Below are 15407 nucleotides of genomic sequence, written 5' to 3'. Positions count from 1 at the left end.
TTAGGGCTTTTCAAATGCGATTTAAAGTTGGGGGCAGGAAGACAGAGGCAACGTAAAATGACACGTGCACTTGGGGTTGTCGCGGCAACCAGACAAAGCGCTCCAATGTTTACGCCTCGCGCTTGCGGTTTTGCCTTTTACTGCCTGATAATCAACTTATCCAACACAATTATATATTACCGTGTTCGTGATTGTAACCACTGTGCAAACATACAGTCAATTTTTTTTTTTTTTGCCAAAGAAGCAAGAGAAAAGCAAAATGTCGTTTTCTTTTTCTACAAATCATCACATGTTCACGCCCAGAAATGAGTCCCCTAAAAAATTAGCAGTGCATGAACCGGAACATTCTGTTGAAAACATCTCCCGCAAGCTTGGAAATTTTAACGTGTCTCCAGAACGGCCTTCGTTAATTCCCTTGTCACGGTCTATGTTATCCAAGGTTGTTGAAAATAACGATGATCTCACGTCGGTCATTCGAATTGAAGGCAGGGAAAATGAAAATCATCATGACATTCACAGTAGCGGCTTATTGCTTGCTAGAAAACCGGCAAACGCCACGATATCTGCTGAAGATCATGCAAAGTTGAATGATCCAAAAGTTAAGAGGCTTGTGAACGCATCTCAAATATGTTTGTATTTTTTTTTTTTTTTTTTTTTTGGAAATACAAACCAGTTATTAATAACATTCAAATAGTTTTTCTCGATTATTATTTTGATTTAGTCACGTATATTCATAATCGTCAAAAACGGTTACAAAAATTTAAATATTCTGTTGAGGGACTGAATAAAAATGAGCAACTGATGCAATGGAGATCTTATACTGGCAGGGAACGCGCTTATCTTCGCAAGCGTCGAACCCGGCTTCGATATGGAGATTTTGATATTTTAACTCAAGTGGGACAAGGTGGCTACGGGCAGGTATACCTGGCAAGAAAATCGGATACCAAAGAAATATGCGCGTTGAAAGTCATGAAAAAGAGGCTGTTGTTCAAATTGGACGAAGTATGATTATTTTCTATGAATTAGGCTGGCACCTAACAAAAAACAGATTCGCCATGTTTTAACAGAACGAGATATTTTGACGGCAGGGAATTCGCCCTGGCTGGTGAAGCTTTTGTATGCGTTTCAAGATCAGGAGAGCATATATCTTGCCATGGTAAGTTTGAACCCATGTGATTAATATAAGAATTCAATTGTTAAAAATGAGCATAGGAATACGTTCCCGGTGGAGATTACAGAACATTATTGAATAATACCGGAATACTTAGTTCACGTCATGCCAGGTTTTATTTAAGTGAAATGTTTTGCGCCATTGCAAGTCTTCACAAGATGGGGTATATTCATCGAGATTTAAAGCCAGAAAATTTCTTGATTGACGCGTCGGGTCATGTAAAGTTAACCGATTTTGGTCTGTCAGCTGGAGCTCTAAGTAATGACAGGGTAGAAAGCATGAGAGTGAAGGTATAAGTTATTTTTTGAACAAGCTGTAGCACAATGTATACTGACCAAAATGGTTTTTTGAAATAGCTCGACGCAGTTAAAGATTTTAAAGTCACATATCGGTCTATCAAGGAAAGACAGCATTTGTATCGATCACTCAGAGAAAAAGATGTAAATTATGCAAGTTCTATTGTCGGATCGCCTGATTACATGTCATTAGATGTTTTGCAAGGTACTCAATATGATTTTACTATTGATTACTGGTCTTTAGGGTGCATTCTTTTTGAGACTCTGTGCGGGTATCCACCTTTTACGGGTGCCAACATAAACGAAACATATTCTAATCTTCGGTGCTGGAAAGAGGTATTGAAAAGACCGGTATTTGAAAACAACCAGTATGCGTTCAGTGATCGGACCTGGGATTTTATAAATGGGCAAGTGTCTAGATGATGATGATGATATTTTTTTTTCTCTTTTTGTTTTAAATTAACCTTCATTCGATCTAGCTTAATCGCCGAACCCGAGTTTCGTATGCATTCGATCGCAGAAGTATGCGGTCATGCATATTTTGCCGACATTGATTGGACAAATATTAGAAATATTCAGGTTAGTGGATAGTGTTTTGACCATGAAAGACCCGGGGCATTTATTAATTGCAAGATAGCCGCCATTTATTCCGCAACTTGACTCCGACGTTGATGCCGGTTATTTTGATGATTTTTCTAATCAAGAAGACATGGCAAAATATAAAGAAGTTCACGACAAGCAAGCTCATCTCGAAAACTTGGCGGACAGGAACGACAAGATGGAAAGAACAGCGTTCGTAGGGTTTACGTTTAGGCACAGCAAGGGACATCCGATTTTGGAAGATATGTCGAGGAGCATGAACAGGACAGGCACGACGAGCTTGGCAACAAATCGTGACCAGGAGAACACATTCGCTACCATATTTTAACCGTGCAGAAGAGTTCAATTCGGCTTTTGGATGATATTGTTATTGTTATTAATGATTAGAAGCATAATAAATTTTGTAGCCACAAGTCAGTGTAGTGAATATGAACATCTACGATATTAATAATCCAAGTAATTTAGGTGATAATTAAAAAAACGCCGGTACCATTTTGATTGCTTGCCAACAAATAAATATAACTAAGCATAAAAAAAAGTGGGACGATAACATATAGACATGGTAACTTTTTTATTCAGACACATCTGTATGACTAAAAGATGAAACTAAATGTACACGTATACACAACCCTTCTACTCCGATTTTCTGGCCTTGGCAACAGCCTTCTTAACAGCGTACCGTCTCTGGATAAATCGTGATTAGAATTGAATTGAAGTAAAACAAAACAAATGTGATAAAAACGTACCTGCTTCTTGAGGATAAGGACCTGGAATCTCTCAAAGTCGTTAAGACCCCGTCGTGTTTCACGGCTCTTGATCTTCTGGGCCCAGGCACTCTTGGCCCACTTCTCATCAATGCTAGACGCAGCCCACTTCTTGGTGAGCGATCCAGCCTTTGCACCACGGGGGAGCTTGTCGACAACGAGAGGTGTGAGGGTAAGCTTGGCGAGCGGAATGGATTGTCTTAAAACACCAGTAACCGGTCCATCAACAAGAACCTATCGATAATAACCAATAATGTTAGCAAACTGCCGCGGTTTGTTTTTATTTCTATTTTTTTTTTTCGCTTGACGGTGGAAAAACGAAACTTACTCTCTTGTGGTCAATGATCTCGACAATGGCGACGAGCTTGCCAGCGTCAGGTCCCTTGGCAACGAGAGCAACCCGGCCAACCTCAACCAGACGCCACTGAGCGGCCTTGATAACGGTCTGTTCCTCTGACATTGTGAATAGATATGTGATGTGAGGGGTGTTGTTGCTGATGATGTTGAAGCTGTTGGCGTGCTGTTCAGTCAGGAGTTGGCCGGCGACAATTCGTGGTTGTTTCTGAGCTGGCCGGCGCTGGAGTTTGGGCGCGCGCTGAGGGCATAAACCAGTCACAACCACAACTGGTTAGGGTTGTGCCCTAACTGGAGTTGGCCGCGCATTCTGCCGCTGCGCACTTCTGCTTATATTATTTAATACATGGCCAATGAAGTATTGGACTTGTAGAACCAGCACTCGTCGTCGCATGACGGTGCCTGCAGGACTTGGATGGTATGTTATCCTTTGAATGCTAGCAGTCAATGCCTGTTCCAATGATGATATAATTTGCGCTTGAGTGCCTTTGTCCTTAGATTATGCCTAATCTTTTTATGGGACGTTGGAAACATGCGATCAAACTTTCTCTGATTGGCATTACGCGTAGTCTGAATTTGATTTTTTTTTGACACATGAGGCTAACAGAATTGAAATAGGTTCATGCTTTTTTGAAGGGGGGACGAGGGTGCGTTGATGGATGCGAAAATGGAGACTGATTTGGTTGCATGAGGTACCTTGTACCAGATGATTATTAGTTATTTGTTGAATGATAATAAATTATTCATGACAAACAGTGAAAAGTAAACGTTTTTTTTTTCTTTGCTTGATTACGTATTTGCACTTGTAATAAATTACAGTCACATGTGATCTGCAAATAAATGCTCGTGCTATTGTTGCTGAGGTGCTACTTCTGGGAGAACTCATGATGCAATGGAAAATAGGATTGCCATAAAGTGCTTTTAAATTACGCTGCTATAGAAATACAAAAAAAAATACAAAAACAAAAAAAAATACTTCAGTGAATGATGCAAAACCCAATAACGATAACGATAACATGTAAATATATAAATACATTAAACAATGACAATTAGTTGCATATATGTTTGTAGCATCATAAAGTAGTAACTCAATATCCGCCTGCAATTTGCCTGATCAAGCAACGAAACTTCAACAATCCCGGGGTAAATACTTTCTTAATCATGTCTCTAAACCATCATGGGTGGTAATAAAAGAATATATGCCAAGTTCAAGTGAAATGCACGACAAGAGGGATGACGATAACTAATATCAATATGATAAGGCCGCTAATGGCACGTTAGCAAAGCACACTGCAACGTCCAGTGATGTCCGAAAAAAACATAAAACATATACGTACGCGATAAGACAAAGGCGCATCTTCATATCTTTCCACCACATGGCCTTTCTGGTGCGATTTGCACCTCGTCGAAAGCCTTGGGCGGAAACCACGAGGTTGTCGGTCTTGTCCCTTAAATCGGTAATTCGGCCGCCTCTGTTGCAACCAGTTAGCATTCGCAGCCTGGAACGTGAAACAAATTGCAATGTATATATAAGTTATTTACCTTTCGGCAACCTTGTTGATATTGTCTCGCATAATTCCAACCGTGTCATCGATTTGCTGCGCAATGTTAATGCAATCTCAAACCGCCATAAGCAAACAGAAACATACGGCTTGAATAGCTGCGGTTTTGCTTGGGCCCCCGTCGGTTGCCGGCGAGTCGTAAGGCACGTACGGGTCGTAAGGAGTTGTACTCGACGCCATTTCAGTGGCTATATAGTAATCTTGTTTCAATTAAGTAATTGACAATGCCGCAAAATGAGCAAATGGGCAAATGGCGGTGGGCAAAAAAAGAAAAAAATAAAAGAAAAATGTGAGTTACGATTGATTGATTGCTTGGTTTGCGGGATCAGGATCAGGGCTGTGCTCGCGATTATTATTATTATTATTATTATTATTAGTACGCGTTGCTTCCCTGCCATCGAATCCCGCCACCGCAGCCATGTTTTATTCCCACGATTTGCTCTCTCGACGTCGGTCTGACGGCCTTAGCACTGTGTGGTACGAACCATTTGTGTTAACTGCCCAGCTGGAAACTAACATTGTTGCTGCGTGTGTAGGCTTGTCGCGACTCTCGGATCAAGGTCCCCGCTCAGACGCGTCCATCGCAAGGTGAGCCAAAATGCGAGCGATCGCTTGTTTTTTTTATTTTTTTTATTTTTTAATATTAATGGCAGAGCTTAAGGATATTCTTTCGGTTTCAGTGTCTAACGCTTGCCGGTCTGTGATTTCTCCAGCACAGCCGCTTGCGCTCCGCCTGAGCTCGTGCTTGCTGTACGGCATTACTGCCATCCATAGCCAGCAATTTAATTACTTATACCGCATGTGCTAATAATATACATTGGTATATATATATTTTGCAGTACTTATGCTAACTAACAACTATTGCGTTCTTCAGATGATGCGAATTCCATATATGCTAGGCTCAAGAACTCGGCTGTGGACACTCCTGATGAGATTACATTCGCTCCTGCTAACCGGTTGGCAACCAATGAGCTTTTTTTTTGTTTTTGTTTTTCAATGTGCCTTGAACACTAATTTTTTTTTTTTTTTGCAAGGCGTGACGTTCGTCTTTTGTCTGACGATCCTGCCTTTTCTATCGAGTTCGGCTTACTTCCGTCTCTGCCGTCTTTTCTCTCCAATACCGCGACTCAAACCCTGCCTGCCATGTGTTCTTCAGATGCGGTCGATTCAGATGGCATCAAACACTTGCCTAGTTCATACCATGCGTCGTCAGATCATGATTTGCAAATTAACTTGCATTCTGAAGCTTCGATTTTGGATTCCCTCTTGGCCAGTGATGCTGATTTAGGGTTCGATGCAGATCCGGGTTATGATGGGTTCGAACTCGGCCACGATGGCAATATAGTTTTGCAACACGAAATTAATAACGGCCCAGACTCCGAACCCATCGCACCGTATGGTGACGATATCTCAGAAACTGAAAATTATCTGCAATACAATAATGATGATAATAATAATAATAATTCACCACGTTATGGCCATCAACCTATTCAAGTGCAGTACGATGATTACCGATATCAAGTTAATCAAAACAGTACTGGTTCTGAATCGGCCTTTTTAAACCATCGGCCGGCAAACGATTCGAATTCCATGGACGGCACCATTTCTCACCGGCAGCAGTCGCGACCGCACAAGCGAATTCGACTGTATAAGCCGGATAAGGACACGATCATTAGCATGAATGTTTATAAAGAATCGCGAGCAAATTACTTGAATCAAATGGATCATGCTATCTGGATAAACATGCAAAAACAGAATCAAAGGTACGCCCAAGCACATGCGTTGGATTATTTTGTATACCACGGCGATTTGAAAGGCCAGTTATGCAACGACTTGGTAAGCAAGGTTCGTTCGTTTCGACCTCAATCCGGTAACAATCAGGATGACGTTCCAGGTTGGCAAGAACAACGAGATACGGTAGGACACGATGCTGGGGATGATGACTACATTAATCCCGAATATTTTGCCGCTGATGATGGTGATTATTATGATGCGCCTTATTTTGATGATGTCGAGATCGGTCGAAGACTTTCTCCCGAACTAGAGTTACCACTCGCGCAATCATCATCACTTTTGCCATGGAATTTACCTTCCGCCACAGGCGCTGGAGTTTTAAGTCTTTCTAGTAATCCGTCACGATTAGCAAGTATTGACTCCGGTTCGTCCATGCTTGGTGACATGTCGTCAAGAAATTATAGCAGAAATCGAGGTCGTCGTTCTTCATTGTTTACTAAAACACGTCAAGTACATTTGGAAGAAGACGAAGAGATTTCGATTGCAAAGAGTATACTTTTTTTTTGATAATCGTGTGGCAATGTTGTAATTTTTTAAAAAAAAAGGCTAACTGTTTTTTCTTTTACCTTTCCCCTCCTCAGGTTTTCAGTCAGAACTTTCAATTAACGAACTTCAAGTTGAGGAAAGTTCAATCAACGCCATCGAAAAAGAAACTAGAAATTTTTTTGAGTAATAAAATTGTCAAAACACTGTGATCTTTATTTATTTATTTTTTTTTTTTTTTTAGATTTTTGGTTATGAAAATGGACATGCTTGATCAGGATACGATATCGTTTAATCAAGTGATTGAACCTCAAACTTGTGATCGCGTTGTGGCATGCCAAGGGTTTATGCACGTTTTAACATTGGCAAGTTTGGGAATCCTCATGGTTGGACAACATGTGCCGTATCATGCAATCGATATCGAGATTTCACCGACCATGTATGCTTCATAAAAATGTTTTTTTTTTTTTTTTTGCTTTATTACAAGTATCGCTCAATACCGTTTTGTTTTTCTGCTTTATTTTTTTTGAAAAAAAACACAATTATTATGCTTGGCTTTTGATTATTGTACCACCCTGCTAATTTTTCTTTCTTTCTTTTTTTTTTTTAACTTGTAAAAAAATATTAAATCATATTAGATCTTTTATTTACAAAATTAAAACAAAAACTCCAAAAAAAAAACCATTAAAAAATTCTTTGTTAAAAGAAACCCCATCCTTGCCGTCCCATCAATGCATTCCATGCTTTAGACTCGCCATGCAGCCAAAAGTTTACCCTAGAGAAAAAAAAATTGTTTAGCTTTTTTGCCAACTTGAAATTAAAAAAAAAAAAAAAAAAAAAAAAGAGGGGGACTTACAAAAAGAGCACCATCCGATAAAATGTTGACATAAATTTTCAACCGAAGTGGCTTGCTGAATTAACTTATCAACCTGATGAGGAATGTCTAACTCTTTTGGTTGCTTAAAATCATTTCCGGTAAGCTTATCAGAGATTCGTTTAAGCACGACGGTCGCCCGCGCGTTTCTGGACTCAAGTTGGTTTTGCAATTCCACTATATGATAAATAAATTAGTTGAATTAAAAAAAAAATTTCATAATTCTTACAGTTTACCACTTCGGCTTCATCAACTTGAGGACGACGACGATCGAGTCCGGAAGAAGACGTCGCCAAAATACTGCCGCGACGTTCGCGAGCATCAATGGACGCAGAAATGACAGCACCGTTCGTGCCATCAATCTTGGCATCATGCGCCGGCACGACTTGTTGATCAGTAGTACCCTGAGGTTGTTGTTGCTGTTGCTGTTGCTGTTGCTGTGGCAGGTTAAACCCCCAATTAATAAGTGGGTCATGAGCAAATGCTTCCAAGATCGCCATCAGTGATTCCTTATTGTCTCGTAATACTCTCATCACGTTCTCACACGTAATCCTAAAACTGCCCTCGATGCCGGAAACCTCCATGGCATACGTGAGCATGCGCGTCAACCTGAACGGAACTTTTTCCGGATATTTCTCTCGCAAAATGGCGGCTTCAAAACAATCACCGAAATCGATATGCACAACCTTGCCGGTATATCGGTCCAGCATCAAATTTGAAGGGTGCCGGTCTCCCAAGCCCAAGATATAACCAACCATGGACATGACTGCCAACGATCGCGTGTACGTCGTTCGCCTGTCCAGCCATGCCTCCGACGAACGACTCTTAAGCCACAGCACGCGATACAGGTCTTGACCGGTCGTGTTATCGAGCGCGTACATGAACACTTCCACTTTTTGAATAAGGGTCAGGTGATCGTAATCTGGCGCCATCTGTAGCATGATTCGGTGCTCGATATTCAAAAGAATCTTTCGACTCTCCCTATATTCTCGAATTAGAACGTGGAACGTATCCGAATCCTTAACCCATCCCAACAGGCCTGATTTGGGTGACAAGGGAATGGCAGGGTATTGTTGAATGTTAAGATGACGCTTGAAGCTCTCCGCATCAGCTGACAATAGAGTATTTACCAAGCCAAACAATTGCATGACAAGACTGTCTTGCCGAATATCTTCATGACCCTTAAGCACATACTGATAGTCATTTCCATCACTTCCTTTCATGGTAAGCCGCCTTGGCCTTTGCTTTGATGAAATAACCGTAAACGTATGTTCGAAGCTAATGATTCGAATTATCTGCTTGCCACTTTTATAAGTACCTGGAACTGCCAGTTCCAAATCATTACATTCCAAAAGATTGGGAGATACATATTGCATATCAAGAGTCTGAAGTTGGGGTAATTGTCGAGTAATCCTTCTAAACACGTTATAATAAATATCCCATGCCTGGTTGAGATGAGTCATATCATTAGTTCGTTTAAAGCTTAAAACCCATTCGTACGCTTCACGTAGGTCACGACCGAATGCTTGATGAAACGAAATTTCTCGCAGCGTTTGAGGACCCTGGTTTTAACATGTTAGTAACAAAATCTAACCGCAACAAAAAAATAATTTTTCTTCTTTTTTTTTTTTTTTGCCTTACTCTTTCTAGCATTTTATGTAGTGGCTCCAAAGTGGCAAACATTTTTTCAATGTTATGATCGCCAAAAAATAACCTGGAAGCATCTTCCAAACCTTCATGCCATTGCTCATGCCACAGAACGGCAACTCTGATCAATTCTTGAATAACAACCTCGGCTTGCTTAACCAATGTGGCACTGTGAGCCCGCATCTTGTCCATGATTCCTGCTGCAGCCTTTTGACGAGTAACACTGTCTGACTTTATGGCGACCGTTAAAGGATACACTAATGCCTGAGGATGCGCTCGTCCAAGATCAGAAATAAGAGCATGAAGCGATCGACGCACGACAGGGTTCGGTTGATGAATTCGGGCAATAAGCTGTGGAATAACTTCAAGCCATGTATCAATACTAACAGTCGTAAATCCTTCGTTCATTGCTTTTGCCGGTTCAGGCAATCCTCCATATCTGAACCATAGTGTAAGTAGCCGAAGCGTATCTTGTAATGAATTACCACTTGACAAATAAATCGACTTAAAAAACCCTTGAATCGCTGGTAATACGTATCGTTCCACCAAACCATTCGATGCTGCTTCGTTTTTATCTCGTTTGTCTGCCTTATCTGTTGACGTGATGACCTCAAAATTCGCCAGGGCCCAGTTATGCCATGCCTTGTACCAACTATTATCAAAATAGGTCGCAAGAAGATACGAACGAAGAATTGCGTGTGAATTGCTTTCCGTTCTCCATGAATCTTGTAATGCTATTTGCCATTCTCCTTGCTTCAAAAAACACCTCGCCAAAAGTTTTGTGTATTCTTCAGCCTTTTTCTGCTTCCCCGGGCCTGCCGCAGGACCGTTACCGTTTACAAGCACATTAGGTTCAACAGCTGAAGTACCATTTGTGGCAGATGCGTTAATAATAAGCTCTTGCGGAAGGGGCTTGCTCATCAACTCTGTTGTACTCAAGCCCAAATCTTGAGACATTTTAGCCGTAAAATCGCACAAATGGCTTAATGCCTGCTTCTGATTTCCGGTCGCCCACATGTATTTCAATTGAGCATACACAACTTGAGGCGGAGCTCGGCCACTGTAAGACTGGGATGACATTATTTCATTTGGATCTGGATCATCAACCAATGAGTTTAATGACTTTTCTGCAAGGCCCATTCTGCCAGATTTTCGACAAAGATTAGCAAATTTAATCCACATTTCCATATCTTGTCGAGGCTTAACAACCAACGCTCGAACTTTTAGCATCCTTTGCCAAATATCAACGTTTCTTTGACAACCTTTTAAACGTTTTGTCCACGTGTTTCTCATTACCCGCTGTTGCTCCGGATCATCAGAGGCCATTTTGTAAGTGATTATCTCCTCCAATTCAGACAACATCTGCACCCGAACAACAACGCCATACGCACGATTATAGCTCTCACTAACTAATGCCGCCAACTCGGTAATCAACAAATCTCTGGCTTTCACGATATGTAATGCGGCATCATCAAAATGGTTTCTATGAAGCGATAAAATGGCATGAAAGAATGATCTGTCTGGAGACTCGGGTTTCATTACGTTAATGTAAGTATCCATGCGATCCCATTGCCCAAGACCCCAAGCTGCTGCCGCTGCCAGAGGCGCTATTGATCTTCTGATATCTGTCGTTGAATTTGTCCATTTTTCATGCGCCAGCTGCGACAACAAATCCCATTCACCCAATGCATGCAAACATCTCATCTTTCCCATAGTAATATCCAATGAATCCTGTTCGTCTTTTTCTCGCCGGTTATAGGCCTCAAGAGCGTCTTCCCATCTTTGAAGCTTTTCATACCAAGTTTCCTTTAATTGAAGATCATGATGCTGTTGAGCGTGCTTTAAAATCCCAACTGCAGCATCGTTTTGTTGAAGCTGATTGTTAATGCTAATTAATGCTTCAATTGTTGGCGTAGTTGGTTCCTGAATGAATTCCAATTCCTTATAATGAAGAGCCTTGGCATATGCGTGACATCTTGTTGCGTACTGTCCTAATGTCCGGATATCTATTGGCAAAGCCTTATCATCATGCTCCATAAATTCTGCCAAATTAAGCAATGTCTGCAAAATCTCAGGTGGGATTTTTGGTGACATTAATGCGGTTTCTATTGCTCGTACTAGCTCATCCTGATTTTGATCGTACAGTTCTGTCCAGCACGATACAAAGCTAACATTAAATAAATCTTTGGCTAATGGATAATACACGCCAGCAAGAGATGCACATGCCCGCAACGCATGTGATGGAGATTCTTTCAGCAATTCAACACTTAGTCGTCGAATCCATTCCTGCCAATCGTCCCTTGTGGATTTTTGAGAAGCCTCCCATGCGGCCTTCAGATGTTGTTGATTTACTGGCAATTTTTTGACTGGCGCTTTCGCTTCTGAGACTTCATCAATTCCACTAACAGCATATTTCTTATCCGATTCCGTGTCTAATTTTTGAGGGAATGACTCCTTCTTAATCATCTTTGAAACAAGAAGCTCAAACTGACTGTTAAAAACCTTGTTGGCATTAACAACCTTACTGATAATTGGAATAAACACAGCTGTATCTTCTCTCAAATAGTAGATCAATGATGTAACCAATTCCATTGCCGCCTTTTTCACATCATCATTAGAACTAGATCCTAGGACTCGTAGTGTAGGGTGCATAATTCTAGAGACCATGTCCGCCAGGTTAACACTTTTGCACATCTGTCCAACTGTCTCCATTGCTGCAATTTCGAGAACTGGCGGTGCGTTTTCAAACATCTTAACAATAGACGGAAGAACCAGATGGATGTACTCTTCAATGTTGGATCCAAAAACCACAAAAGCATGAAGAACTTTCTGCGTGGGCGCTCTGAGAGCTGATTTGTCCTGGTCAAATATCTGAAGCATTAGTGGAAGTAACATTTGAAGGTACATTTTAAAATCGCCTTCTAACGCGCGTGAAACTGATTCCACAAGAGCCAGGATTGTCACCTGAAGACTTGAAGATTGTTTAAAAAAATCCTTAACCAGCGTAAAGATTTCGGGCAAAAAATTTCTGATATGTTGCTTGACGATGGTCACCAAGATGCCCAATTGTTGAAAGTAAAAATCCAGAATGCTATGAGAGCATGAACGCATGACAGCTAAAAAACATGGAATGATCTGTGAAAGAAAGGGCACACATTTCAGGCCCAAGGTTTTAAAAATCGACATTATTGCTTGAATAACAGCAGTGTGATGGGTTCCCAAAGATGTGTCTCGTAATATATTAAGTAAAATATTGATCACCACAGTGGCGTAATAGTCGTCTGACGACGAAGGGTTAATTCCGGCCATTAACAATGACACATCTGTGGTAGCAGCAGCCTGATCCCGGCTGGAATCTCCAGCCTGCCGTTCCACAATTTGGTGCTTATAAGGATCCAATGCTCCCAATATACCAATAAGCTTCACAGTTTCTCGCTGAATTGGCAGTGACTGTTCAGATTTTAAAATTGACACCAAGACTGACAGAAGATTAGGATAGTCAATTAACGGATCAATCACATATCCGGAACTATTTGCAAGCTGTCCTAATGTTCTAAGAGCAGCATCTCTCTTAAGTGGAGAGCTTTGGTCCTGTAAAACGTCCAAGATCAACGGCATCAAATCTTTTATATACGGGAACAGCCCTTCGCCTCCTACTCTTGATAATTCGCCGAGCGCTGTGATCACGCTAGCAGAAGTGGCAGTGTTAGTGTCACGGGCCTTCGGCAGTAGCACTTTTATCATTGGATTGACATAAGGCTTTATCAAACCTCTAGTGGATCTCACAAGAATTGATAGCAATTTGGCACTTTCTTCTTTAGACCTACTATTGGTCGAATACTCAAGCTCGGTAAGAAGCTGAATTAATATTTTCCTGAGAGGCGGCATGACATATGCAGGGTTAATATTGGTCAGACGTCCGATAATTTGAATGGATACTTGACGAACCGCAAATACTTCGTCATTCAAAGCTGTGAAAAGCAACCGAACATTATCTGCCTGGGAAAGATGTGAATCAAACCTTGTGTCAAACGTTTTCAGCACCTCTAGTCTAATATCCGCAACTGTAAATCGTTAGTATTAATAAAAAGATATCAATTTAGCTTTTTTTTAAATTTACCTGGATCAGCGATCGCAACTGAAAGTAATTTTTCCAACACGTCACCAACAACTCTGATCGCATGAGCACTGGTCTGAAAACAAATGGGATCTTGTAGAAATAAATAACATGATGCTAGTGCAGTGGCTTTTCTGACTTCTGGATTGTCATCATCGACATACGTGATCACACAATTCCGCACAAATTCATTGAATGTATATCCAGTAAAGTCAAAAGTCCCCAAAATTCTCATAGTTAGCGCTATAAGATCAGAATCTTTTATATCGTTGTTTCCTGCAGGACCATCTTTCGAAAGCATGGCCTCTCGATATTCACGAGCAGCTTCTGGCAATATTGGAAGAGAAGAATCTGGTGAACCTGGTACACGGAACGGGCGGCCACTAAGGCAATACGAAATAATTGTAATTAACCGTTCTTGAATTGTTGGTAGTAACGGTCTGATATAAACAGCTAAATCCACCAAAGTTTTGCGTAAATGCTCACTGAGTCCGCAAGCAAACATCAAATCCAAAATGTCCAGATTTAAGTTTTTTGTAAGTGCCTGTCCAACCGCCGCAGCAAGCATGCTAATGCATTCAAAAATAGCCTTTTCTTGCTCCTTTCTAGTTCGTCCTTTTTGGCTTAAACCTTCCTTGACGTTTGTTAGAATAGCATCTAAATACGGCCCCATGCTACTGCGTACTGCATCGGCAATTTGTCCGATTGATCGAAATATTAAATTTCGTTCGCGATCTTTTTTCAGCTGACCCAGAAGGTGAAGCATGCATTTATGAAGATATTTTTCTGTAAAGTCTGATGGGTTATAATTTGCAAGTGTTGGCATCATTGCCAGTACTGTTCTTCGGACTAAGGCGTCTCTGTGATCCTTGAAACGCAAAACAGTATCACAAACATCAGCGTAGTATCTATGCAAAAACATTCCAGCTTGAAGTAGCAGTTCTCGGTAGGCAAGCAAGCTACCATGGATTGCATCTGCCGTACCAATCCTAAACCCCTTCTGTGCCTCGTCATAGATCTTAGAATACCACTGTTGTCGAAGCTGAGAATCACGTTGATAAATTATTTGTAAACACGCTTTGAGAGCATTTTCAGCATCATTTCTGACTGCAACCTTTGTGTCCCTGAGTGCGACCCATATTAAATCCAGAATTTGAGGAACATATGCGTACAATATTGTTGGACAATTCTGAGCAAGTTCGTAAATGATTAACATTGCAGCTTGGCGCCTAGACTCCTGCCGATCAGACTGCAGCCATTCTAATGCTCTCTTGACTTCAAACTCAACGAATTCAACCGTTAGCGTTCCTCCTGGAATTGCCAACCGGCCTAGAGCCTTAGCAGCAAGCCTCATAGCTTCCACATCATTTGAAGGAATAATAATTCGAAGATAATTTGCAAATCTGGAGATCTTGGTAGCATTCTCTTCTGTGCCGTCAAAATCAATAAGTTTGTCAATTGCTGCTATGCCGCCGAGCTTGTCGTAGGTATCAGTTGAATGAATAAGCTCGAATATCCGGCGATTAACATCATTATTAAACCGCGAAAATTGATCAATCGGTAATTCTCTCACAACGGTAAGAAGATGATCACGTAGGTCATCTGCCGCTCGATTTCGAACGTCAAGCTGTCTACAAGTTTGGATCAGCAACCTGACTAAATTATCAATATATATGGTCAATAATACTTCGACCTCAAGTCACCGAATATTCGGTTAAGGACTGAATTGTCCATGATAGCCTTGT

At 41.0% G+C, this 15407-nt stretch overlaps 5 protein-coding genes across 5 annotated transcripts; 2 read left to right on the top strand and 3 right to left on the bottom strand.

Moving 5' to 3' along the window:
• The first annotated feature begins 150 nt into the window (after positions 1-150).
• V1514DRAFT_324502 (kinase-like domain-containing protein) lies at positions 151-2480 on the top strand. Its single transcript, XM_066926435.1, has 7 exons — positions 151-629; positions 695-1002; positions 1049-1156; positions 1213-1461; positions 1528-1874; positions 1947-2046; positions 2105-2480. The coding sequence occupies exons 1-7, from the start codon at positions 260-262 to the stop codon at positions 2393-2395; spliced, it is 1773 nt and encodes a 590-aa protein (XP_066785686.1). The 5' UTR covers positions 151-259; the 3' UTR covers positions 2396-2480.
• Positions 2481-2528: 48 nt separating this feature from the next.
• Positions 2529-3400, bottom strand: V1514DRAFT_288438 (60S ribosomal protein eL14). The gene is made up of 3 exons (XM_066925250.1): positions 3160-3400; positions 2814-3065; positions 2529-2751 (listed from the first exon to the last, which is right to left on the bottom strand). Exons 1-3 carry the CDS (start codon positions 3289-3291, stop codon positions 2701-2703), a joined length of 435 nt encoding a protein of 144 aa, XP_066785685.1. The 5' UTR covers positions 3292-3400; the 3' UTR covers positions 2529-2700.
• A 685-nt stretch (positions 3401-4085) lies between these two features.
• Positions 4086-5057, bottom strand: V1514DRAFT_324494 (synaptobrevin-domain-containing protein). Its single transcript, XM_066926434.1, has 4 exons — positions 4835-5057; positions 4728-4783; positions 4523-4657; positions 4086-4451 (listed from the first exon to the last, which is right to left on the bottom strand). Exons 1-4 carry the CDS (start codon positions 4925-4927, stop codon positions 4394-4396), a joined length of 342 nt encoding a protein of 113 aa, XP_066785684.1. The 5' UTR covers positions 4928-5057; the 3' UTR covers positions 4086-4393.
• V1514DRAFT_349974 (Rec8 like protein-domain-containing protein) lies at positions 4992-7655 on the top strand. The gene is made up of 7 exons (XM_066929394.1): positions 4992-5224; positions 5284-5335; positions 5409-5544; positions 5622-5703; positions 5782-7031; positions 7123-7210; positions 7269-7655. Exons 1-7 carry the CDS (start codon positions 5166-5168, stop codon positions 7474-7476), a joined length of 1875 nt encoding a protein of 624 aa, XP_066785683.1. The 5' UTR covers positions 4992-5165; the 3' UTR covers positions 7477-7655.
• On the bottom strand, positions 7617-15396 carry V1514DRAFT_358196 (armadillo-type protein; the record flags this gene model as incomplete). The annotated part of the gene is made up of 6 exons (XM_066929671.1): positions 7617-7799; positions 7881-8075; positions 8128-9460; positions 9540-13609; positions 13666-15293; positions 15350-15396. 6 exons carry the CDS (start codon positions 15394-15396, stop codon positions 7795-7797), a joined length of 7278 nt encoding a protein of 2425 aa, XP_066785682.1. The 3' UTR covers positions 7617-7794.
• Between the last annotated feature and the right edge of the window lie 11 nt (positions 15397-15407).

This window comes from Lipomyces japonicus, assembly GCF_038497905.1.
Source record: "Lipomyces japonicus strain CBS 7319 unplaced genomic scaffold V1514scaffold_3, whole genome shotgun sequence".
Taxonomy (NCBI): domain Eukaryota; kingdom Fungi; phylum Ascomycota; class Lipomycetes; order Lipomycetales; family Lipomycetaceae; genus Lipomyces; species Lipomyces japonicus.
This window is presented reverse-complemented; position numbering and strand designations above follow the sequence as displayed.